The sequence below is a fragment of the Ovis aries genome, chromosome 18 (assembly GCF_016772045.2).
Source record: "Ovis aries strain OAR_USU_Benz2616 breed Rambouillet chromosome 18, ARS-UI_Ramb_v3.0, whole genome shotgun sequence".
Taxonomy (NCBI): domain Eukaryota; kingdom Metazoa; phylum Chordata; class Mammalia; order Artiodactyla; family Bovidae; genus Ovis; species Ovis aries.
Window position 1 is genome coordinate 46,898,081 of NC_056071.1, and position 27,371 is coordinate 46,925,451.

Below are 27,371 nucleotides of genomic sequence, written 5' to 3' on the forward strand. Positions count from 1 at the left end.
GTTAGCTATTAGGAGGAATGACTTTTCTTTCACTCTCTTCCCTCCGCTCTTTTAAGGTTTAACCTAATCAAGAGAAGTCTGCGCCCCTCCCACCGCCTCTCTGAGCATGCGCACCAACGGAATGGCCGCACCCTTTCCTAATCAAATCATTTACTGGGGGGAAGACGAGGAAATAGACTCGCTTGAACCCTACTCTGAGGGTATCAGGTGGTAAAATCATAAGAGGCACGTTCTCTACAGGTTAAAAGGGCCAGGAAGACCCCGCTCTCCTCACCAGAAGAGCTGGGCCGCGAACCCACGTCTCCGAGGACCCAGGTACTCAAACCCGCCCCAGCTCTGCGCTAGAAGCGGAGCCCAGCCACCCGCAGCTAATTGGGGAAGGAGGAGACCCCTGCCTCACTTTTCATTGGCCCAGAGTCACAAAGGCCGGCAGTTTCTCCCCCTTCCGGTTGCTGAGTGGTTGAGGCCGAAATACAACTCCTTTTGCCATTGGCCGAACCCAGCTGTCAGTCTTCTGGCGTCTTGCGGCGCGACACAGGCAGGCGCGGCCTATAGAGCAGTCTCGAAGCCTGCTGCAGGGAGAAGATGGCGGTCGCAGTGAGAACTTTGCAGGAGCAGCTAGAAAAGGCCAAAGAGAGCCTAAAGAATGTGGATGAGAATATTCGCAAGCTCACCGGGCGGGATCCGAATGACGTGAGGTAAGGAGTGGATGGGAAATGCTGGCTACCAGAGGCGGCCGTGAAGCCGGGGTGAATTGGGGGCGGGGAGGGCGGTCAGCCCTGAGAAGACTGGAACATCGAGGCCTGTTCGCGGGCAGCCGTGGGACCCTGTCCTCGGTGAGGTGGGAATTTCCAAGGCCTTCAGCGTTAAGTCCTGGGTCTTGGGTGCGTGAGGAAGGAGAGCGGAGCCTGGGTGCGCCGGGATGGTCTCCGGTCCTGTGGGAAGGCCGGGACTGCCGATTCCCGCCCTCGGCCCCGCAGGCCCGGAACTGCAGCACAAAGCCTTCCTCCTTCGCGGGCCACCCGATTCAGGGCTGGCCCTGGGACCTTCCGGGGACGCGGTCCGCTGCCTCACCCTCCGGCTCTTGCCCACGTGCAACTTTCTTTGGGTTGGTGAAATTTGAACCTGACTCAGGCCTGTTAACGTGTAGTGGTGTTAAGATAAATACAATTTTGTGAAACTGGTCTTGGGAAAACGAGGAAGTTAGTAAAGTGCTTATTGCCGTGTTTCGGGTTTGAAACCGTCATCTTGAAACTTTTCTGTTTATTTTCTCTTGATGGTGAACTGCACCCGTTGAAGTGTTTGGTGCTGTTAGAAACGATTGTTGAACTGATTTGTAAATTATTTTGTAGGCCCATCCAAGCCAGATTGCTCGCCCTTTCTGGTCCTGGTGGAGGTAGAGGACGTGGTAGTTTATTGCTGAGGTAAGATTTCCTTAAAATTTAATCTATTGGTACTGTACTAAATTAATGAATCGGTTTAAACAAATTTCTTGCTAGAGCCAGTGTTAAGAAAAGTTTGATTTGAAGCTGTGATTAGCTGTAGTTCTCTGTATGGTTAATTTACATACAGCTAGAGATTGAAGAATACGGTAACTATATCAGTTATGTGCAAACTTAATATATTCTCATAGATCTAAAAGAAATGCTATAAGAACATCCATCTTGAAGTAAATGTCCATTTGAGGTTACTTTATTTGGAAGAGGAGTTTTTAATAACAGCAACTAAATTATCTTCTTAAATAGAAATAACCATTTTTCTTAATTTTCATATGCTTTATGTTGGACATTTTTATTGCAGGCGTGGATTCTCAGATAGTGGAGGAGGACCCCCAGCCAAACAGAGAGACCTTGAAGGGGCAGTCAGTAGGTATGTTGGAGGACAAGATTCTGAAAGCATACTTTATTTTATGAGGTAGAATGTAAATATTTAATATTGTTGAATTGAGTTGTATTAGGATTGAGTAGTATATCACTTACTCTGAGTCTTTTCACTTGGTATTTGACTGAACTGAGATAGCCAGTATCCCTCAAAACTCAGTTCTTCATGGCAGTAACAGAAATCTTAGCACATGGAGAAGGAAATGGCAACCCACTCCAATATTTTTGCCTGGAAAAGTCCATGGACAGAGGAGCCTGGCAGGCTGCAGTCCACGGGGTTATATGACTGAGCACGCATGCATGATAGAGATTGGAGGGAGATGGGTTGGTAGCAGTAAACTGGTAGAACTAAAAAAAGAAAGCACAGTAAAGGTCAGGAGAAAGATAAGATGGAGGAGATTGTCTGTCTGTGTTACTTTCCTGTCTTATACTACAAAAGCTTAACTGGGTTGAGAGCTGCTGCTGCTGCTAAGTCACTTCAGTCGTGTCTGACTCTGTGCAGACACGACTGCGGCAGCCCATCAGGTTCCCCTGTCTCTGAGATTCTCCAGGCAGGAACACTGGAGTGGGTTGCCATTTCCTTCTCCAATGCAAAAGTGAAAATGAAGCCGCTTAGTTGTGTTTAATTCTTAGCGACCCCATAGACTGCAGCCTACCAGGCTCCTCCGCCCATGGGATTTTCCAGGCAAGAGTCCTGGAGTGGGCTGCCATTGCCTTCTCCCTGGTTGGGAGCTGTAGGAGATCAAAGTTTGAATTGGCCTTTTAAAATTCCCTTTCCTATGTCAGGCTGGGAGGGGAGCGTCGGACTCGACGAGAATCACGCCAAGAAAGCGACCCAGAGGATGATGATGTTAAGAAGGTAATTGAAATTAAAAGAACTTCATAGAGGGTGAATATAGTATTTTCACCTTACTACATTTAGTAGAGTGCTACCTGTATGTTAGTTGAATTACTGAGATTTCTTTTCTCCTGCAGCCAGCTTTGCAGTCTTCAGTTGTAGCTACCTCCAAAGAGCGCACGCGCAGAGACCTTATCCAGGATCAAAATATGGATGAAAAGGGAAAGCAAAGGTATCTTAAGTATCTTTCTGGAGGAAAACAACTCTTGTTAAATAATGCAGTTTTAAGAAAATTTTAGGAATTGTTCAAGTGTCTATACTGTGCTTCTTTTAGGACATGGCAGGTTTAAATGAAGTAGAATGTTTTGAAACTGGATTTTGTTTTTCTTTTCTTTAGGAATAGGCGAATATTTGGCTTGTTGATGGGCACCCTTCAGAAATTTAAACAAGAGTCCACTGTTGCTACCGAAAGGGTATTTATGCAGTTTTTCTTTTGCTTCCTTTATTAACCTGTCAAAGTAGTTGATTATGTGTTAAATGTTTAAAAAAAACTTAAGATTTAATTGCAAAATTCACAACATGAACTGATATTTCCTAAGGAGGGAAAAAGATTTAATTGCCAGCCTAAAATGAAGCTAAGGAAAAACTTAAAACTTTCTCAAGTTGTTATTAACTGGTTCTTTCTGAGGTGCTGTTAAGTAACTTAGTGAACTTTTCTTTGTTGTTCAGTGAGCCTAATTTGACTCAGGGAACTTGGATTCAGATTTCAGCTCTATAGCAATCTCATTTTCAGGTCTTGGGCAAGTCTCTCCATGTCTTCAGGCCTTACAGTACTTTCTTTCAAACAGCAAGTTGAACTTGTTAATCATTGTAATTTATTAAGTAATTATAATTTCTAAAACACACTCAGGTACTCTAGAAGCAGAAGCATAAATTATATTCCCTGCTCTCCAGAGTTTATTTGTCCTATTTGCGAAAGTTTTTATTTTACTAAAGCTACAAAATTGTGTCCTTGGAGTTGAATACCAAGTTACTGCTTCTCAGAGGAGAAGGGAGATAGCAATTCAGTTATAGGAAGTTAATAAAGTTATTTCAGAGAGTGAACTAGTTGTCTGTTCTAGGATATCACTTGTCTCCAATTTTTTGCTTTGGAAAGAGTACCTGAAAATAACCTATACAGACAGTACTCTTCTCCTTCAGGTGAACTTTTAGGTTATTTCATATATTGTGTTGGAATGGAATAGTAACTGATATTACAGCTAGTAGCTTTAAAATTTTTACATGTAAAGGCTTCAGTCCCCATTTCCTGAAAAGGAAACTGCAGTCTGCTTCAGATGCCAAGTTTGAATTAGCTGGTGTCCTGAATTACAGGTGTGACACCTGTTTGCAGGCATCAGTAAAGTTGCAGTGTTTCACATCAGGGTGCATAATAAGCTTTTAAAGGTTATTGTTTATTCTTAGCAAAAGAGACGCCAGGAAATTGAACAAAAACTTGAAGTGCAGGCAGAAGAAGAAAGAAAACAGGTTGAAAATGAGAGGAGAGAACTGTTTGAAGAGAGACGTGCTAAACAGACAGAACTGCGGCTTTTGGAACAGAAGGTTGAGCTTGCGCAGCTGGTGAGTATATTTTGGAATTCTAAGATTGGTAATCCTTCATGTTGACAAAAGCACTAACCTTTTACCTTTTCTTTAGCAAGAAGAATGGAATGAGCATAATGCCAAGATAATTAAATATATCAGAACTAAAACAAAGCCCCATTTGTTCTATATTCCTGGAAGAATGTGTCCTGCTACCCAAAAATTAATAGAGGAGTCTCAGAGGAAAATGAATGGTAAGTGTAAAGAAGAGGTCCCTTGAAATTTCCTTAATGGGTAAGGTAACAGACTCATACATACATACATATTTATTTCTTTCATGTAGCAGTTGGAATTCGTTAATGTTTTAGAACGATATTCTTAAGGTGCTAATGTGTTTAGAGTACAGGATCATTTGTTTCATGACAGATGTTAGATACAGGAAACCTAACATATTAGGTGGTGCTTTTGTTTCTAAAGCGTTTGTGTGAACTGACTTCTTTTTTTGCTTGATATTCTTAGTAGCCAGGTTCAAATGCTGATGAATCAAGAAAAAGGTGAAGATTGATGTAGTCTATAGAGGAAGTATATACATGGAAGGGTAGATACTACTAAGATTGTGATTAGCTCACTTGTCTCTCTGGGATCAGAAAAATTAATTCATGATATACTATGAAACTGATTGTTTAAAAGAAGTTTTGTTCTTTTTCATTTAGACTGCAGTAAAATAGGAAGATTGTCCTGTTTTTCCATCAGTTAGATAATGTGTAGTTTTGTCTGTTACTGATTTCTTAAAGTGTTTAGGTTTCCAGTGTGCTTTTGTCATATCAGTTTGGAATTACTTACTTGACATAATCAGTCTTGTTATCTCTTTACAAAAAAGACATTTAGATAAAACTCCAATGACATTTTGTGACCAGATGTCAAATTGTGACTTTGAATTTTTTAAATCTTAGTAAATTTTACACATGTAAATTTTTATTCTTTAGCTTTATTTGAAGGTAGACGCATCGAATTTGCAGAACAAATAAATAAAATGGAGGCTAGGCCTAGAAGACAATCAATGAAGGAAAAAGAGCATCAGGTGGTGGTGCGTAATGAAGAACAGAAGTCGGAACAAGAAGAGGGTAAGGTGGCTCAGCGAGAGGAAGAGTTGGAGGAGACAGGTAATCAGCACAATGATGTAGAAATAGAGGAAGCAGGAGAGGACGAGGAAAAGGAAATTGGTATAGTTCATAGTGATGCAGAGAAGGAACAGGAGGAGGAGGAACAAAAACAGGAAATGGAAGTAAAGATGGAGGAGGAAACTGAGGTAAGGGAAAGTGAGAAGCAGCAGGATAGTCAGCCTGAAGAAGTTATGGATGTGCTAGAGATGGTTGAGAGTGTCAAAAATGTAATTGCTGAGCAGGAGGTAATGGAAATCAATCAAGTTGAAAGCATAGAACCTTCAGAAAATGAAACTAGCAAAGAATTGGAGCCAGAAATGGAATTTGAAGTTGAGCCAGATAAAGAATGTAAATCTGTTTCTCCTGCAAAAGAGAATGTTAGTACTCTAGAAATGGAAAATGAGCCTGAGGAAAAAGAAGAAAAAGAATCTGAGCCCCAACCTGAGCCTATGGCTCAACCTCAGTCCCTGCCTCAGCCCCAGCCCCAATCTCAATCTCAATCCCAGTCTCAGCCCCAACAAGTACTCCAGCCCCAGCCTCTCTCTCAGCCTGAGACTTTGCCGTTAGCTGTTTCACAGCCACCACCTCAGGTTATTCAGGAGCAAGGGCATTTACCACCTGAGAGGAAGGAGTTTCTTGTAGAATCTGTAAAACTCACTGAGGTGACAGAGCCAGTGCTGACGGTACATTCAGAGAGCAAGAACAAAACTAAAACGAGGAGCAGAAGTAGAGGTCGAACTAGAAATAAAACAAGCAAGAGTAGAAGTCGAAGCAGTAGCAGTAGCAGCTCTAGTAGCAGTTCAACCAGTAGCAGCAGTGGGAGCAGTTCCAGCAGTGGCAGTAGCAGTAGTCGAAGTAGTTCCAGCAGCAGCTCCAGCACAAGTGGCAGCAGCAGTCGAGACAGTAGCAGCAGCACGACTAGCAGTAGTGAGAGTAGAAGTCGGAGTCGGGGCCGGGGGCATAACCGAGATAGGAAGCACAGGAGGAGCGTGGATCGGAAGCGGAGGGATGCTGCAGGACTAGAGAGAAGTCACAAGTCTTCAAAAGGAGGTAGTGGTAGAGATGCAAAAGGATCGAAGGATAAGAATTCCCGGTCTGACAGAAAGAGGTCTATGTCAGAGAGTAGTCGATCAGGCAAAAGATCTTCAAGAAGTGAAAGAGACCGAAAATCAGACAGGAAAGACAAGAGGCGTTAATGGAAGAAGCCAGGCTTGCTTAGCCTATTCTTTGCAGCAGAAGATTTCTTGATGAGTTAAAAGGATTACCTTTCCTTGTAAGGAGAATGCTGCCTTAAGAATTGCATGTTGTAAAAAATTTTTTGGAAAATACAGACTGTTTGTTTACCAGACATTCTTGTACTTTTGCATAATTTTGTAAGAGTTATTTATCAAAATTATGTGAGGTTCCAAAATATGTAAAAACAATAATAATAAAAAAAGATTAACATCCCTTGTCATCTTTTTTAAATATCCTATACTCTTCAGTAAGAATCTGTATATTTTAATAGGTAAATCTTTAAGTCTGTTCCCTTCTGTATCATACATTGCTTTTGTAGAAATAAATGTGCATTTGTTTCATTAGCTTTGGGATGTCCTTGTTGACGCTTGTATAATAAATACCCTCTTGATAACAATTTCAGCTTTTATCACTAGATACTAAACGTGATTAGAATGTTTTTGAAGGTTTCATCACTTTTATTTGCCTTAGACAATTATTTTGAGTTGTCAAAGTCAGATCTTTCCAGCTTTGATGGGAACATAGTTTGTTCTCCTTCAAAATCACTTAGCACATTTTTCTAATCTCCCTTGTTATTTTAATCTAAGCATTTCCCCATTTTTCCTGTTCTCATATTTAAACTATATATTTGGTAGATAAAATGCCAGTATGGCTGGCATTTTCTTTATGATTATGGGAGCATCTTTTGTCTCCATGGTTACTTCTGTGATACAGCATATACATCTGTTAAAGAAAATAATTACTTTCTAGGGGAAGGAGGTAGAAAAGTATTTTCTAAACTTGGATTTTAAGTTTGTGGTCTTGTCCTAACTTTTGTGTTGGCCCTATCTGAAACATGCCAATATGTGTTTTCAAGAATTTTTGTTTAAGTATTTGTGTGAAAGTTTACAAAATGAAGGAACTTCATCTACACTTGAATCTGTAAGCAAGATAACACGCAAGTGGTACCAAATGATTATTTGTTGTTTTATAAATTTGTATGAATTTGGAGTATCTGTTGCCCATTACTATACATGTGCAAATAAATGTGGCTTAGACTTGTGTGGCTGCTTAAGACTAGTACTTGTATTAACTTTTTGATGCTTTATACAAGAGAGCACTTAAATTGCAGATGGTCTTTTTTTGAGTTCATTATTTTTTGTTGTGACTGTAGCTTTAGGCTTAATTTTTAATATTCATTATGCCTTCTCTTGACAAGAAAACGGTAAGAGTTAAAATGTCAGCATATTTACAGCATTATATAAATGTTAACGTGGTAAAAGAAAGATCTCTAAAAAATCCTTTCTTGGAGCAGTTATTAAATAGTAAACGTGTAGATCTCAAGCTGCAAAGCTAGATACCTGCATCCCTGGGCCAGTTGTTTCTACCAAGAGTCACTTTTACCTAGGAATTGTAATGCTTTTCAGCATGCAGTATGAGCTTTATTTTCTTGTGTGCCATTATGGGGAGAAGGTTGGTAAACACTTAAAAGGGATAACCATAGGACAACCTGATTCTTTTCTTAAAGCATCCTTGTTCGATGAATCTAAAATACTTACATGTATTAAGATCTTGTACAAATTAAATGTTCACTCATTTTTATCCAGAAAATTTGAACTGTTGTCATGGTGCTTATACAGAAGATTATTTTGGGATTATAATGCATGAGGAGAAAAAAGGAAAAGATCTTTGGAATATGCAGAACAATTTTATTTTGGTTAAGCTGTACTGATGACGTATATAAAGAAAGTTCTAATAACTTTGTTAGCTTTTTAGTGGTATGCATTTATAAATTAGAAGGTTTCATTTTTAAAATTGGGTTTTGCTTTATCCTTGTAAATGATATTTTAAGGAATTTATGTTCAGAGAATCGTGTAATTGGTTCCTTACAAAGATACAAGAAATGTTAGTAAAAGTAGTGACAGTTTCTTAGGGGAAAAAGACATACAGGAATCCTATTAGAAATTATTTTTATGGGAAAATGTAGAAGCTTAAAAGGGGTACATTTACTGACCAAGGACTGCAATTAGTTTGGATCTCTTAATTAGAGACCTCTAAGAGGCTGTTAAGAAAACACTTTGCTCTAAGAGTCCAAGGTTAGGTATGGCCACGGAAACTAGAAAATAGTATGTATCGTCTTCGATAAGCTGCATCCAGCCTAGGGCTTGTCCTTGCGCTATCTAAAACTCTGGTAATTATACACATATATAGTCTAGTCATTAGGGCCAAGTGCTAATGCACCAATTGAGTGAGTTCATAGGCTACTGAATTGACAGATGATTACATGGGATAGTAATGTAGGCCAGTGCCCTCAGAATAGCAAGTCACTAGCATGTTTGGGTGGAGAAGGCAATGGCACCCCACTCCAGTACTCTTGCCTGGCAAATCCCATGGACAGAGGAGCCTGGTAGCCTGCAGTCCATGGGGTTGCTAGGAGTCAGACACGACTGAGAGACTTCACTTCCATGCATTGGAGAAGGAAATGGCAACCCACTCCAGTGTTTCTGCCTGGAGAATCCCAGGGACAGAGGAGCCTGGTAGGCTGCCAATCTATGGGGTCGCACAGAGTCGGACACGACTGAAGCAACTTAGCAGCAGCGTATTTGGGGGTCCATTTCTTAACATGAGTTTTTTAGATCATTTTTTTAAATCCTTGAGTAAAAGTGAAATCAGTTTCCCTTGAGATACTGCCATTAAAGCACTTAGCCCAGCAAACCTGTCGCCTGTCTACATGTTTGGACTTGGCTTGTGTAAGAAATCAGTGGGGAGGATTGCAGTTTGGCAAACCAGAGGTAGCTGAAAATCTCTTAAAACACTACTCTGTCTCACCTAGCATAGTACTTCCATTGCCATTTCAGGACCTTATTTAAATTTATAACACCCTTAACTATCCTCTTTTATTTTTTTCCATAATACTTAGTATTATGTAGTTATATTGTACTTTGATATATTGTATATGTCCTGTTAGGATTCAAACTCCATGAGTGATTTTTTTAATCCCATTGCTGTAATTCAGATACCTTGGATATGACCTTGTTTATTATAGGCAATATCATGAATAAATTATGATGGGTAATTAATGTTTGTGTGATTTGATCTTTTTCTTTCCAGTTTATGTTGCCTCTCCTATCACATTAAAATATGCTTCTTTGAAACAGTGAACTGTTTCAAATGTACCAGCCATTGTAGCTGGACCCAAGGAGACATTTCTGGCGTAAGTTCTTTAGCTTTTATTTATGGCATGTCATTTGAACAAAGAGGTTAAATGATAGGATTTAATAGAATTACTCTGGCTACTGTGCTAGGTAAAGACTAAATGGAACCAAGGGTAGTGACAAATGGTTAAGGAGCTACTCTTAATTAGGCACGATGTAGTGACTTGGGGGTGGTAGCAGTAGAAGTTGTTACCAGGTTCTGGATATATTTTTAAGATAGTCCTTTCAAGTGGACTGTATGTTGTGAGAAGTAAGGGGTGATTAAAGACTTTACCTGAACTGAATTGCTATTAACTGAAATGGGAAAGAGCAGATGAATAGGTTTGAGGATAGTGAAGGTGAGTGAGTCAGGAACTTAGTTTGAGATTCCTATTGCATATCCAAGTGACAATATGCAGTAAAAGAAGCAAGACATTTTACTGGAAGTGAAAGTTGATTCAGGGGATGCTTTACTGGAAATAAAAATTTGAGAGTTCTGAGTGTATCCATGGTAAGATCACCAAGGGTAAGAATAGAAGAAGAGTTGTAATGAGAGTCCTGGCTGTTTCAGCTTTTAAGAGAATGGGGAGCTAAGGAGAAACCAGAAAAACAGGGAAGTAGAGTGGAGTGGCGTTTTTGAAGGTCAGGGAAGGAAGCCTTTGCAGCAGGAAGTAGTATAATGTGTCAAGTGATGCAAATAGGTTAATGAAGAGTAAGAACCCTTGAATTTAGCAGCAGGTCACTACTAGTGAACTTCAGAAGGACAGTTTCATAAAACAGGCCCTACTATATATATAGCACAGTGAAACTATTCAATATCCTGTGATAGAAAAGAATATAAAAAGTACGTAACAGTCATTTTGCTGTACAGCAAAAATTAAACTATTTGAATAAATTTTTCAGGAGAGTGATGGGGTAAGAGCATGATGGAAAAGTATCATTTCCAGTTAAGGTAGTTACATTGGGGCTACCTATCTCCCCACTGAGAACTAGAAAATCTGTGATTGATACATAGACAAAGGTATGTGTATGTCTCTGTAGAGAGAAGTATAGATACTAACATCTGAAGCCTTCAGAGAACCACTAAGGTACTAAAGAATTATAGGGCCAAAATCTGAGAAAGGAAAAAAAACAAAGAGGTGCTTGGTTTTTGGCGTTACTTTTCGCCCATGACCTATTTTGGAAGAGGCTACCAAGAAGCTGAAAACATGTACAGAATCAGGTGCCAAACAGACAAAACCTTGAGTTCAATAGTCACCAAAAAAGGGAACGCTCTTAAGCCACCCACGCCCCAGGGTTTGAATTGGAACCCCAAGTTAATATATACTCTAGGAATAGGTTGAACCAGAAGTATTAATTGACCAGTTTTCAAAGGGACTGAATGAACCTTACTGGATTGTTATCTGAGATTCAGAGGAGCAAAGTTGGTTTGTATGAAGATGGCATCACCAGTGTTTCAAGTTTTTGTGCAATTTTTTGTACACGATCAAATATAACCAGGAGTAAAAAGAGATAAAGACCTGGTCAAAAGACAACAGACGCAAAGGTGACAGGGTCAAAGGGAATCCTGATAATGGTGTAATCAATCCTGGACTTTTAACTGCTTAATATATACAAGGAACTAAGGGAGGATGGAGAATTTAACAGAATGGAAAATTAGTTTTAAAAAAGAGCTAAATGGAAATTCTAGAACTGAGAAACACTTTGAAATCAAGAGTTCAGTAGCTAAATTTAGCAATAGATCAGAGACGGTCAATGAATAGTGGCTGAGGATCTTCCACAACTGAGGAAACACGATAAGGCCATAGTCTTGAACCTCAAGTGGAATAAGTAAAAAGCACTTAAGCATTGTAAAACTTTTCAAAACCAAATACAAATCCAAATGTATGGGAATTTTCTAGTATCTTTTTATTATTGATTTATAGTTTAATTCTGTCATTAAAGAGCTTATTCTATGTAATTTCAATGGATTAAATTTTGTTTGAGAATTACTATTAGGTTAGACCTTGCATATGTTTAGTTGAAAACCATTATGTGGGCTTGAACAATATGGTGATTCTGTAGCTATTTGCAGTTTATGTCAATTAGATTCTTTTTATTGGTGTGTTGCTTAAATCTTTTATATCCTTATTTCTTTATTGACTTAGTTACCAAGAGGTGTGTTATAACTTGCCAGTAAGTTCATGGATTTGTCTTTCTCCTTTCGTTTTTATGTATTTTTGAGGCTATTTTAGTGCATATAAATTTTAAAATAGCTTCATCATCTTTGTGAATTGACCCTTTTAGAATTTTCAAATGTGTTTAACAATATTTTTTTTCTTAAAGTCTACTCTGATGGCTACTGCAGCTTTCTTTGGGATAGTGTTGGCATAATTTCTTTTCCACATTTTACTTTCAGGGTTTCTGTAATTCTTGTATTAAAGATGTGTTTTATAAGCAAGATATTTCTAAAAACCAATATGATAGCCTTTGTCTTTTATTTGGAATAGTCTGCCTAACTTTAATTATTGACATATTTAGATGTAAATCTTACCATTTTAATAATCGATTATTTTTGTTTCCTATTCTGTTCTTATATTTCTTGACTTCTTTTGAACTGAATGAGTAGTTACTAATATTTTATTTTCCTGCTCTATTAACTTGATACATTCTTTTAACGTTTTTTAAGGGTTTCCCTGGTGACTCAAAGGTAAGGAATCCATTTGCAGTGTGGGAGACCTGGGTTCGATCCCGGGGTCAGGAAGGTCCCCTGGAGAATGGAATAGCTACCCAAAATATTCTTGCCTAGAGAATACCATGAACAGAGGAGCCTGGCAGGCTACAATCCATGGGTTGCAGAGTCGGACACAACTGAGCAACTAATACTTGCACTTTTTCAAGTGGTAGAGTGCTTGAATTTACAATATGTATCTATGCATGAGGCAGTACCCTTAGAACATTTTGCTAGTTTTTTCACATAGTTTGTCTATATATGTTTTAAGCCTCATAACACATTGTTATAGATTCATACTTCCATATTCATTTATGCCTTCCATTGCTTTTTATACCTTCCTGCACCTTCAAGCTTTGATCTGGGATCATTTTCCTTCTGCCTGAAGAACATTCTTTAGTATATCCTTCAATGCAGGTCTTCTGGTGATATAGTCTCTATTTTTATTTATCCTAAAATTCTTTTATTTCATCTACATTTTTGCAGGATATCTTTGCTCCGCATGGAAGTCTAGGTTGGTAGGTATTTTCTTTCTGTATTTTGAACACCTTGTTTTATTGCCTTCTGTATTCATTGTTTCTGTTGAAGTCAAATGATGGCCTTATTTTTGCTCCTCTGAAGGTAATCCAGACCTTGCCTCTGAGGGGAGAGGGAAACAACAGAGGAAAAAATTCCAGGCCCCAGTTATTTCATCAGTGAATTCTATCAGTTTTGCACAAACCCTTCCAGAGAAGAAGAGGAAACACTTCTTAGCTCATTTTGTGAGGCCTGTATAACACTGATAGCAGTATGACACACGGATATTAGACAAAAGGGAAAATTACAGTGCAATTCACTCACAAACATAAATGTAAAACCTTAAACTATAAGAAAGTCAAATCCAGCAATGGTTAAAACTGATACACAGTGGTAAAATATTCAGCACTTTATTCTTGAGATTAAGAACAAAAAAGGATATTCACTATCTTCACCTTTATTCAACGTTTTACTGAATGGACAATTCTAGTGCAATAAGGCAAGAAGGAAAAATAGATGGTAGGAAGATTGGACAGGAAAAAAAATTGAAAACGCAGAAAACTAAAAGATTACTGAGAAATTTTAGAAGAATTAAGTAAAAGAATGTACCAGATTCAATCATTAAGATTATTATAAAGATGTCAATTTCCATCAAGTTGATCTATAAACTCAATATTATTCTAGTATAGGTTCCATAAGTGTGTGGGGAAGGGAGAGGTGGGGTGTGTAAGGGTTGACAGGGGTCCCTAAAATGTATATGAAAATAGAAAAGATAAAGAACCTAATCCTTGAAGAAGGATATCTGGATATCTACCAGATATCAAGACTTTTTATAAACTAAAGTAATTAAGACTGTGATATTGGTGCAAGTATTGTCAAACAGACCAATGAAATAAAGTCCAGAAATAGACGGTCACCACAATAGCTAAAAAAAAAAAAAAAGGAGTGACAATGCCATGTACTGGTAAGGTATGGAGTAAAGAGAACCCTCATAGAAATGCTGGTGAAAAAGTAAGTTATATAACCACTTTAGAAAACGCAATATCTGCTGAAGTACATTTCTCTGCAGATCCTATATCCAAGCAATTTTATCACTGGATAGGTATAAATCCAATAAAAAAAAGACTGGGAGCTGACTGTGGCTCAGATCATGAACTCCTTGTTGCCAAATTCAAACAAATTGGAGAAAGCAGGGAAAACCACTAAACCATTTAGATATGACCTAAATCAAATCCCTTATGATTATACAGTGGAAGTGACAAATAGATTCCAGGGATTAGGTCTGATAGAGTGCCTGAAGATTCATGGACAGAGGTTCATGACACTGTACAGTAGGCAGTGATTAAGACCATCCCCAAGAAAAAGAAATGCAAAAAGGCAAAGTGGTTGTATGAGGAGGCCTTACAAATAGCTGAGAAAAGAGAAACTAAAGGCAAAGGAGAAAAGGAAAGATATACCCATCTGAATGCAGAGTTCCAAAGAATAGCAAGTAGAGAGAAGAAAACCTTCCTCAGCGATCACTGCAAAGAAATAGAGGAAAGCAATAGAATGGGAAAGACTAGAGATCTCTTCAAGAAAATTAGAGATACCAAGGGAACATTTCATGCAAAGATGGGCTCGATAAAGGACAGAAATGGTATGGACCTAACAGAAGCAGAAGATACTAAGAAGAGGTAGTGAGTTTACACAGAAGAACTATACAAAAAAGATCTTCATGAGCCAGATAACCACGATGGTGTGATCACTCACATAGAGCCAGACATCCTGGAATGCGAAGTTAAGCGGGTCTTAGGAAGCATCACTACGAACAAAGCTAGTGGAGATGATGGAATTCCAGTTGAGCTACTTCAAATCCTAAAAGATGATATTAAAGTGCCGCACTCAATATGCCAGCGAATTTGGAAAACTCAGCAGTGGCCACAGGACTGGAAAAGGTCAGTTTTCATTCCAGTTCCAAAGAAAGGCAATACCAAAGAATGTTCAAACTACTGCTCAATTGCACTCATCTCACATGCTAGCAAAGTAATGCTCAAAATTCTCCAAGCCAGGCTTCAACAGTGTGTGAACCATGAACTTCCAGATGTTCAAGCTGGATTTAGAAAGGCAAAGGAACCAGAGATCAAATTTCCAACATCTGCTGGATCATAGAAAAAGCAAGAGAATTCCAGAATAACATCTCCTTTTGCTTTATTGACTATGCCAAAGCCTTTGACTGTGTGGATCACAACAAACTGTGGAAAATTCTTCAAGGGATGGGAATACCAGACCACCTGACCTGCCTCCTGAGAAGTCTGTTTGCAGGTCAAGAAGCAACTGTTAGAACTGGATATAGACAGTCCCTTGGACTGCAGGGAGATCAAACCAGTCAATCCTAAAGGAAATCAGTCCTGAATATTCTTTGGAAGGACTGATGCTGACGCTGAAACTCCTCCAATACTTTGGCCACCCGATGCGAAGAACAGACTCATTGGAAAAGACCCTGATGCTGGGAAAGATTGAAGGCAGGAGGAGAAGGGGATGACAGAGAATGAGATGGTTGGATGGCATCATCAACTCGATGGACATGAGTTTGAGCAAGCTCCAGGAGTTGGTGATGGACAGGGAAGCCTGGTCTGCTGCAGCTGCAGTCCATGGGGTTGCAAAGAGTCAGACATGAGTGAGCGACTGAACTGAACTGGTAAATCCAATAGGAAAGTATGCAGTCTTCACCAAGATATGTACATAATATCTTTAGCAGCCTTGTTTATAGATGGCCCAATCTATAAAAATCCAAATTCCCTCAACAATGAGATGAATAAATTGTGGCATAATCATATGATGAAATGCTGTTCAGCAATTCAAATAAATGAACCACAGCTACATCATCAACATGATACCTCCTACAACTGCAATATTGAGCAAAAGAAATCAGGGAGGAATACATATTATGTGATCCCATTGACACAAATTTCAAAAACTAATCCACATACCAAGACACATACCAAAAACACACACTACATATGTCTATATAGGCAGTCCTTGACTTACTAGGTTCAACTTAATGATTTTTTGATTTTATGATTTTTTTACTTTACCATGGTATGAAAGCAGTATATGGTATTCAGTAGAAACTGTACTTCAAATTTTGATCATTTCCCAGATTTAACAGTATCTGGTAGGATGCTCCATCATTCAGTGCACTGAATAGTCATCTGCCCAAAATACAGACCTTCCATTTTGGCTTAAATAGTATGACACTCTGAAAAAGAAGTTAATCATGATAGCAATAGAACAGGAATCGGAAGAAATCAGATGAAAATGCACTGCCAACTCCCACATTACTCATCTCCAGAAGAATTTTCATAAAGATATTCAGCAACATCTGAAAAGCTAGCCGTGGAGATACATCTATAAGGGTGTTTGCCACAACGTGACTCATTTAACATGGCATATTTTTAGAAGCCCATACATAGTTTGTAAGGTTTCAAAGCAAAAATTTCCAAGCTTTTAAGTAGCTCTTTATTACTGTGAATTTATAATAGTCTGAATTTTATGTGCAGGTCTATGAGAAGCAATACTTTGTAATTTGATATTTCTAATTATTTGTGTTTGAAGTATTGCTTGATTACTGTAACCCGACATGATTTTCCTATTGAGAATGAAAAATTAGGATTTAATACTGGGGATGGAGATATTAAGTCTTTTAATGTGTACCATTTAAATATTTTTATGCTCTACAATACAGGGAAAAAAAGTGTTCTACAAATGTGAGGAAAGCAGACAGGCAGAAAAGGCTCTTTGGCTGACATTTCACTCTTCACACGCTTCGAGTTGAATGTTTGGAGAAAATTTTTTATTATCACTAAATTTTAACATATGTATGTAGCTCTAGGTGCTGATTTTGCTGTAATGGAGTCCTGCCGGGGTCCAGCCCCGGTGGATCCAGGGTGATTCGAAGGTGGGGACGGAGTCGGCGTCTTTGGAAAAATACATATTTAATCTCAGATATAGAGAGATTGGAAATGGATAGTGCAGTAGGAAGATTAGTGGAGAAAAAGAGGCTGAATAACTTGGATTACGTGGAATAGCATCCATGCTCCAGATGGGAATTCAGCCAGAAAAACGGGGAGCAAGAAAGAAGCGACATGGGGGAATCAGTCTTTCCGGAAACTGATCCGATTTCTTTATTTTTGGGTTTGCTTATATACCTTTTGTTACACATAGGGATGAATACAGAGTCACGCGGGGTCAGCAGTCCTGACCTTTATCAAAATCAGGTGCTTCACATAAATGTATAAAAAAAGGTACATCATCTTCTGGCCATGAGTGAGACCTGCTGACATTTTATGATGCTTTCTTTCTGATAACCAAAAACTTATTTCTTCCAAGGGTGTTTTTTCTTAAACCAGGCACCACCCTCCAAATAAAGTTACATTCCTATAGGGTAAGGGTGTAGTGAGTTACAATCAAGAAAGGAATTTATTTAACCCAAGGTTAACATGATTAGTCTTAAAGGTTAATACTTATTTCTCCTATATGCTTAAAGGTTAATACTTATTTCTTCCTATATGCTAGTTATATTCATTATAAGAGTAGGGAACATGGAGATTTAGCAGCAAACATCAGCCCAACAAATGAAAATCCTTTCACCAATGCTCCCCTTAAGATCTATTTAGTCTTAAGATATGATAAAGTTACATTTTTACATAGCAAGGACACTGATTTATAACAAAGTACAGTGATCTATTACAAAAGAGAAAATCCATTAACTCAAAAAGTCTAGTATTGCTAACATCAAAAACTACTATATTTCCTTTGCTATACTCCAAATACATTGATTAATATATTCCCAAGTGCCTAAGGATATGGAGGCCTGGCGGCAATCATTGACTCAACAAGAAGAAAAAGTCCTATGCTAATTAATACTCTCAAAATACTCCAAAACTCTCTGTGCTGTTTATGGTTGAGAGGTAGTAAACAATCATGTGCCTAGTGGCGGCAGTAAGGATAATCCTGTCACACAAGCTAGTCTGTCAGCAGAGAGGTTTGACCTGAGACATCCTTGTCCCACCCAGCGCAGGGAATTAGCAACAATTATTGACACAACAAATGAAGAACCCTTCACCAAATAATTCCTAACCAACACACTATACTAATAATTTCTAACTCCCCAAAAGATTTTGCCTTTAGTAAGTCTAAAGCATCTCGTGCCTCTCAGATTTGGAGGCTGTAAACAATCACATGTGGCCGGACAAACCTATACAGGCGGGCTAGATAACCTTCAGAGGAGTCCGTAAGCTGAAACACTCTTGTCACACCCAGGAATTTTTATTGCCTTGGAGCTGCGCGTTTACTCCTTCTCTGAGAGAAACGGTTATGGGGGAGAGCCCCCCGTAAAGTCAGAGGTGTAGGTGAGAGCATAAAACAGACTCTGGCTTTGGGGTTGATGCTCGGGAACAGGGGGTTTCCTGAGGCTTGATCACGCCTTTGCGTATGCCAAGCCTCCTTCCTCATGACCTTTGCCATGGGCGGAATTCCTCACGCTGGCCCCCGGCAGAGTCCTAAAGAATGGGTGGAGGCGACATGAATTCTCAGCACAACTGCTGTGGGGCTTGAGTGGAAGTAAATATGTTGGATCTAGTTTACAGTACTCTGTAGAGTGTAATCCTGTGTAAGACAGGTCTTGACTTTTATTTGAATGGCTGATACACCAGCATGAACTTTCTTATGAGGCAGTTCTCTGGCGTAGGCCCAGAAAGCAGTCCTAGAGCAAAAGCCCTCCAATGTCTCTGAATTGTTGGTCCTGAAGAAGAAAAAATACACCTTTGTCACTTGAAAATATTATTTCTTTTAAAATAATTATGGAGATAATTTTCTGTCAACAGGTTATATAAAAGAAAATCTGCTCAAGCGTGGTAATATGTTTATTGATAAGACTATGAGCATTTTGACAATATATTGGCTTTGTTCCAGTATCATTCTCACACCTTGTCTGAGAATATTAGAAATACAGATCTAATATACAGTTAATCTCAATCCCCTGATTACAGTGTGGGTGGATTATAGATTTTTGTAACACACATTCAACAATGCAAATTTAATCAAAAGGATCACTTGACTTTTTTTGAAATGAGAGAAAGAAGCAGTTGAGCCTCACAGCTGAAGATACAGTTTCATTTAGTAATGGGGCATGATGAACCTTGCCCTTGAAAAGAAATCAGTTTGTGTATTCATTCAGGAATGTATTCGTTTATTCACCCAATAAAAAGTTGAGTGATGTATTCATTAAGTGATTTAACTTAAGATACTTGAACAATAAGTAGGCGTTAGTAAAGCAAAAATGTGAAGTTATATATAAACACAAATATTGTCAGTCTCTTCCTTAAAACTTCCTATGGCATCCCTCTGCACTTAGAACAAAGCTCATTCATTTCCAAAGTCAAAAGTCTCTACACAATGGGACCTGTGTCTCCTACTTCATCTCCGACCACTCTCCACCTGCCTTTATGCTTCTTGAATATATATGCCAGGTTTCCACTTTAGAGCCTTTTTTCTGACATACTATAATGCATTCAATGTGCCTTTTTCTTTCTTTCTTTCTTTCTTTTTTTGCTTTACATCTTTGGTAATCAAACTTCTGGAGAAGGGAAAGGCAATCCACTCCACTATTCTTGCCTGGAGAATTCCATGGACAGAGAAGCCTGGTGGGCTACAGTCCATGGGGTTGCAAAGAGTCGGACACGACTGAGTGACTAACACACACGCACAATCAAACTTCAGACAATGAAGTACGACTTTCTCATTAATTCTCCCCTCTGCACACAATGTTCTGCCTTCTACTCCCCCATCTTAAAACAAATGTCACTGTCCAGAATGCCTTTCCTTACAATTTTATCTTAAGCAGACTTACATAACAAGTTATCACTACTTGGAGTTATCACTACTTGGAGTTATCCCGTTCATTTATTTGCTTGTTTGTTCTTGTCTGTCTCTCTTCACTAGCATACAAAGTCCTTGAGAGCAAGGACTTTGCTCTGTTCATTCCTGCACCTCCAGTCCCTAGAAGAGTGGCTGGCACATCACAGGCACTCAATAAATAATACCTATCCTGGAACGTGAGATTTTCGTGTGAAATATTAAGCTTATTGATACAAAGCTGGTGTTCAACAAACTAAATTCCTTTCCCACCCACTGATGAGACTTAACCAGTCCGCTGATCAGCAAATATCACACACTTACCATCTTGACTATAGAGGATATTGCATACTATCATTCAAAAACACACAATAAAGGAATAATGACAACATGGAGGGTATTATCTTCTTCTCCTCCCAGTCCACTCTTTGCCACTCCGCTCTGCATCTCTAGAACACAGAACTTTAGAATGGCTTCAAAGAGTTCCCTATTTGCTAGCTTCTGACTGGGTTTGATGGATTGGAGATACAATCAGATCAGAAAAAGAGAGATTCTCTTGACTGAGTTCCTTTACTGAAGGTTTCAAGTTTGTGCTGGGCAGTCCTTTCCTGGAGTTCTCTCCAGGCTGTGGTTACTGTTCCTGCATGCCTGGGGATGTTACATCCCCTGCTGGTCTTTCGTAACCCTGCCCCCACCTTTGCTTTTAGAAACTCCTCAATCACTCAAGAGTGCCTCCCTCAAAATGGAATACCCATCTGTCTCCTGGTAGAACTCTGACTGATAGAATAAGAGGAAATGGTCAGGATTAAAACGGCCTTCAGCAACACAAAAACAACAAAAGAAAGAAGAGCCATGGAGTGACTAGCACCAATAACAAGTCAAAGTGCGCACATTCTGCCATCCCCTCTTTTTGCATCTGTGGATCACTAGCATCTGAGATTGGGTCCTCCAGGTAATAAATACCGAGACTGAGTTTTGCGTTCAAGAGATTAACACCTACTAAAGAAGATTTCCCTGGTGGCTCAGGTGGTAAAGCATCTGTCTACAATGAGGGAGACCCGGGTTTGATCCCTGGGTCAGGAAGATCCTCTCCTGGAGAAGGAAATGGCAATCTACTCCAGTACTATTGCCTGGAAAATCCCATGGACAGAGGAGCCCGGAAGGCTACAGTCCATGGGGTTGCAAAGAGTCGGACACGACTGAGCGACTTCACTTCACTTACTTAGATTCCCTTCCCATTTAGATAATCACAGAGCATTCAGTAGAGATTCCTGTGCTATACAGTAGGTTCTCATTAATTATACATTTATATATCAGAGTGTGTATATATCCATCCCAATCTCCCAATTCATCCCACCCCCACTTCCTCCACTGGTAACCACAAGATTGTTTTCTACATCTGTGACTCTATTTCTGCCTTGCAAATAAGTCCATCTGTAAATCTGTACCATTTTTCTAAAGTCCGCTATAAGTGATATTATACAGTATTTGAGGTTTCTCAGGTGGCTCAGTGGTAAAGAATCTGCCTGCTAATGCAGGAGACGTAAGAGAGGCAGATTTGACCCCTAGTTTAGGCAGATCCCCTGGCATAGGAAATGGCAACCCGCTCCAGTATTCTTGCCTGGAAAATTCTATGGACAGAGGAGCCTGGGGGGCAATTCATGGGGTTGCAAACGGATGGGGACGACAGTTCACATATTTGTCTGTCTGTATGAGTCTGTATGACAGTCTCTAGGTCCATCCATGTCAGTGCAAATGGCATTATTTCATTCCTCTCTGTGACTGAGTAATATTCCATTGTACGTATGCACCACATCTTCATCCATTCCTCATTTAATGGACATTTAGGTTGCTTGCATGTCCTGGCTATTGTAAAACAGTGCTTCAGTGAACATTGGGGTGCAGCATCCTTTTGAATTTTTTTTCTGTATATATGGCCAGGAGTGGGATTGTTGGATCATATGGTAGCTTTATTTTTATTTTTTAAAAGAATCTCCATATTGTTCTCCATAGTGGCAGTAATAATTCATATTTCCACCAACAAGGTAGGAGGGTTCCCTTTTCTCTATACCCTTCCCAGCATTTATTATTTGTAGACTTTGATGAAATCTATTCTGACTGGTGTGAGGTGATACCTCATTGTATTAATAGTTTTGTTTTGCATTTCTCTAAAAATTAGTGATATTGAGTATCTTTTCATGTGTTTTTTTTGCCATCTATATGTCTTCTCTCTCCAAGCATTTCTTATTGTACAAATTTAATGCCCTTTCCATCTTAACTAAGCATTTATCAGACATTGTGGGTGTAACTTTTGCATTTTGAAGTGTGATAGCAAAACCAGCACAAATTTCTTTTTTCTTCTTCACAATTTCACAGATAGATTTGTTTCTATCTTAGATCTCAGCAATCTCAGCCTATGATTTTTTTCCGCTTATTGTCAAGTACTTTCCCATTTTCACCTAACAGAAGTGCTTTATGGCTTATCTTTGGTGTATCCAAATTGCCAGCATTGTTACTCCTGTGTTTGGGGCCATTTTTAAGTAAACCAAAGGCTCCTTGAACACAAGCACTGTGATACCTTGACAGCCCATCTGATAACCAAGGTGGCTACTAAGTGACTGATGGACAGGTTGTACTGGACAAAGGGATGATTCCGAGCAGGAGGGAGGACAGCAGGAGATTTCATCACACCGCTTAGAACAGTGTACAATTTAAAACTTGTGACTTGATTGTTTCTGGAATTTTCAGTATAATGTTCTCAGATCTTAGGTAGCAGAATCCATGGAAAGTGAAAATGTGGGTAAGATGGGACCACTGTAATTAAGTTTCTCTATTTTATAAACTGCCAGGGTAACAGGCAGCTGACTGAAGAAGTATGTTCCCACTTTAGGAAATCTGAGGTACTAAGAGAAAAAGTAGTACCACACAGTATCAGAAATAACATCACCAAGCAGTAGAAATGCAGCATTCATGATTATGTCTGTGTATTCTCATGGGAAGGTCTGCTTTGCCATATCACCTCTAAGATACTGAACATTCGTGGCTTTGAGGATTGACTCTTTAGCTCAGCGCAGTAGCTACTTTTACATCCTGTGTGGTTTCTGAAGAAAACTATTGTTGTTCAGTCACTAAGTTGAGTCTGATCACTCGAATGTAAACCCTATGGACTACAGCACATCAGGCTCCCCTGTCTTCCACATCTCCCAGGAGTTATTCAAATTCATGTCCGTGGACTGAGTGATACGTATCTAACCATCTCATCCTCTGCTGCCCCCTTCTCCTGCCCTCAATCTTTTCTAGCATCAGGGTCTTTTCCATGAGTCAGCTCTTCGCACCAGGTGGCCAAAGTATTGGAGCTTCAGAATCAGTCCTTCCAATGAATATTCAGGGTTGATTTCCTTTAGGATTGACTGGGTTGACTTCCTTGCAGTCCAAGGGACTCTCAAGTGCTTTCTCCAACACCACAATTCAGAAGAATCAATTCTTCGGTGTTCAGCATTTTTTATGATCCAGTTCTTATATCTGTACATGATTACTGGAAAAACAATAGCTTTGACTATACAGGCCTTTGTTGGCAAGCTGATTCCAATACTGATTTGAAAGAAAGCCTTCCAAAGGCCTATCTTTTGGAAGATAGGCCTTCCAAATCAGTTTTCCTGACTCGTACTATTAAATCCTCCTCAGAAGCAGTATTATATTTTAATATTGACAAAACACTTGAGCTGCAAAACACATCAGCCATTATATAATGTCTGGCTAAGTTAATACAACTATTTTTGCAGTGAAAATTGATACTTCAGTTTCTTTAAATGTTCTCATCCTTTTCATATACCACCTCTTCATCTGGATCTATTAGAGACAGTTGACATTATGCTACCACATTTTCAGATTTCTTGTTAAAATATATTTGAATAATGGTTTGAACATAAAATGAGATCATTTCAGTGCATTAAGTAGTAAGAAAGTGGGAGCATTTCTAGCAAGAGCAAATCTCTGCAAGGTGGTATCTTAGGCAAGGATTTTTCTCTTGTTTTTCTGGACTCAAATGAATAGACAAATTTCTCTGGGTTCATCTGTCTCATAATGCAGAGCACAATTAAATTAGCTAGTTAAGAATTTAGCTTTAACAGTTTTAATACTGAATACGCAAAAGGATGAAGTACATTAATTACTGAACATTCTTGATTTGATACTATAGACTATGTAAGTAATTCAGTGCCAAAATTTGAAGCTGAAGAGCTTCTTTAATATCTTTGACAAACAGTTTACAGATTTGCAAAGGTATTCAAGAAACAAACCTACACCCTTTTGAGTGTGCACATGTACAGCTATGCAGTGCTCTAATTGTGAACCAAAGGATCCTCAAACTCATGCTCTGTCAGATTCTTTCTAAAGAGGCAAAAATCTTTAATCTCAGAGAACAGGTTTCCTACTAATTATTGGTTCTGGGAAACAAATAGAGAACACACATCCTTTTTTTTTAGGACTTTGAGTGTAATGGACTTTCACTTTAGCTTGCTTAGGCGCTAGAGGGGAGTGTGGTGCCATCCAAGTGCTGCAAGTGCTACATCCTGCAAAGTGCGCATATGCTCGCATGCCAGACACTGGGAAAAGGCACAGCAAAGAAGGACTAAGGAAATATTTCCCTAAGGTTGAAATAGGACAAACTTAGTTTGCAAAAGTCTACTTTGACCTAGTGTTTTACACAAAAATTCCCAATATAGGGATCTGATCTCCTTTAAGGGACAATATCACTCAATTTGGAGAAAGAAATGGCCACCTACTCCAGTATTTGTACCTGGGAAATGCCATGGACAGAGGAGCGTGGAGGGCTACACTCCATGGGGTCGCAAAAAGAGTCAGATGTGACTTAGCGACTACACAAGTCATTCAAATAATTTAATTTCCATAACCTTACTGTTGTTTAAAAATGATATATGCTTACTTATTTTTAAGAAGAAAGTCAAACAATATAGAAAAGTACAAAGAGGAAGTGAAAACAACTGGAACTCAAACGATATATTCCCACCATTGTGGGGGAAGGGTCTTTCAGACATCTCTCTCATTCACCCTCACCATACAGAAATATGCGTATGATTTTAAATACATGAAATGACACTGTATGTATGTATTGTATGAAACTGTGCCTTCTGTTTCTGCAATGGTATTGTCGCAGGTGGAGTAGACATCTTTCTATAGTTGTGAGAAGGACGAGTCACGGGACCTAGGTTTAAATTTCTTCTCCATGCACTATGTGACATTGGGCAAGTGAGTTAACCCATCTCCATGTACCTCAGTTTCCTCATAATGCAAAAAAGGGATGATAATATTACCTACTTAGACAGTTGATGTGAAAGTAAAATCAGATCGTGTAATTGATTATGATAGTACCTGGATCATAGTAAGTACTTAATACATTTTAACTATCTCAACTAAATACAAGTTTCAACTTCAGAGTAACATGAAAGGTTGTTACAATATGAAAGTGGGATATTTTTTCAAATAACTTTCATCATGATAATCCTGAACCATGCTTTTAATATAAATTTTTATTGCTTCTACATTTAACTATATCTTCCCTGACGCTGGTATTTACATGCAGCAAAGACTATATACTCATTGACTACTCTACCTGAAGACTTTAACAGAAAGAGATGAACTACCTTTTGTGGAGGCCATTTAAAAATTGTTCTGTGGAATACAAGGTGCCTTTAAGCAGGAGAGTTTTCCATGGGCTGGCTTTATAAGACATGACTCCAGCTAAAAATCCCTGTTAATTATTAAACCCTTATGTATAATCTGGATACCTGACACTGCAGATACTGAAGATTGAGAACAGAGAGTGTTTGTCTCTCAAGTTAAGCCTAAACACCGATAGAGAAAAGTAGTTATGAAGGGGTTGAAAAACCTCAAACCTTTCCCTCTTACATTTAGAAAATAGGCTGGGTTATCTCCTACTAGGTTAACTACTGCCTAAACGATCAGTTTAAACCTTGTTTGGGATTCCTGCTTATTTTAGCATGGCGGATCTTAAAATTCACAGGATCTTCCTTTTGGTTATTTCTCTGACTAAGTGTTTGGAGAGCACAAAACTGCTGGCAGACTTAAAAAAGTGTGGTGACCTGGAATGTGAAAGTAAGTTGCTTTTCTTTTTTTCCTCTTAAACTAAGGCTCTGAAATGATATAAAATGTTATTGTGGACATGTATGATAAAAAAATGAACATTAATATCACTGGGAAATGTTTGTAGTTATAAGGTATAGTCCACTATAAAAAGGATATGCTAGAACCAAAACATTTTGTGATAGTTTTTAATGTAAATATAAAGGAGTAAGGATAACCTTATATATAAATATATCAGAAATTATAAGGATATTAATCTAGCTTTCAAAAACAAATTAGCACTTTTACTACTTTTTAAGATAAATGTAAATGATTTATATTTTTTTAAAAAAATCAGGCCATTTGATAGCTATTTTTATGAAGCTCTTACATTTTTTAGTTTCTGTTTCACAATCAGAAGTTTCTGACTCTCATGAGTTTTCTAAGACTTTTTATTTCATACTATCATGATTTATTGTCTAAAACTTTATCAAACTAATCATTTTTGCATAATTTATTATGTAAAAATACTGAAATCAGTTTTAGGAGTTGAAAATTTTATTTATGTTTTTGAATATTAAGCTTTCTTCTACAATGATAAATTAATTTTCATTTTGTTCTTTAAGAACTTATTTTCTGAAATTGGCGTTATGGTACAAAATGAATAGTATCTTTCATCCCAATATACTATAATTGCTTTAAACCTTCTATCCCTCCAGTATGTGAGAATTATTTCTAATTTGCAACATGGAAATTAAAAATGTAAAATATTATCAATATTAACATAAATAATTTAAAAGTAAATTTTTATGTGTCAACATTTTCCTTAATAATTTGGATATGTAATTTAATATAGAGAGAATGTTTACTAGTGATAATAATAATATTATTATTATATAACCATTATATAATTATATTATTATCTAATTATATAATAATAAAACAATTTTTTTCCTTTTTACAACCTCAGTTTAGTTGCCTTAGGGTTAGGCACATATCATGTAAACAGAACATTCACATTTATAGTAATTGATAAAAGTTATTTTAACTTTAATTGTACAACTTAATCAAATGTTTTACATATGTCAGTATAATTATAATGGTTAATATGGCATGTATATTACTTTACATGTTGAAGGGCTAATCTAGCATATGTGGATATACTCGTTCATAGTTACTAAGGGTCTGTTATGTGCTGGGTCTGGAAGATCAGGGGTGTGTATCTAAGGGAAATAAAACGTAAGATAACTTTCTGTTCCTCCAGGGATTTTCATTCTAGTA

At 38.3% G+C, this 27,371-nt stretch overlaps 2 protein-coding genes across 6 annotated transcripts in view; both read left to right on the forward strand.

Moving 5' to 3' along the window:
* Positions 1-505: 505 nt before the first annotated feature.
* Positions 506-9,754, forward strand: PNN (pinin, desmosome associated protein). The gene is made up of 9 exons (XM_004017911.6): positions 506-698; positions 1,353-1,424; positions 1,801-1,869; positions 2,667-2,739; positions 2,856-2,950; positions 3,116-3,191; positions 4,180-4,335; positions 4,412-4,550; positions 5,283-9,754. Exons 1-9 carry the CDS (start codon positions 586-588, stop codon positions 6,653-6,655), a joined length of 2,166 nt encoding a protein of 721 aa, XP_004017960.1. The 5' UTR covers positions 506-585; the 3' UTR covers positions 6,656-9,754.
* Positions 9,755-25,812: 16,058 nt separating this feature from the next.
* Positions 25,813-27,371, forward strand: part of MIA2 (MIA SH3 domain ER export factor 2) — a 96,545-nt gene continuing 94,986 nt past the window's right edge. For all 5 annotated transcript variants that reach the window (XM_012098847.5, XM_012098850.5, XM_012098849.5 and 2 more), the window contains exon 1: positions 25,813-26,123. In XM_012098847.5, the coding sequence (XP_011954237.2) occupies positions 26,009-26,123 (115 nt within the window). In that variant the 5' untranslated portion in view covers positions 25,813-26,008. The remainder of the gene's footprint in view (positions 26,124-27,371) is intronic.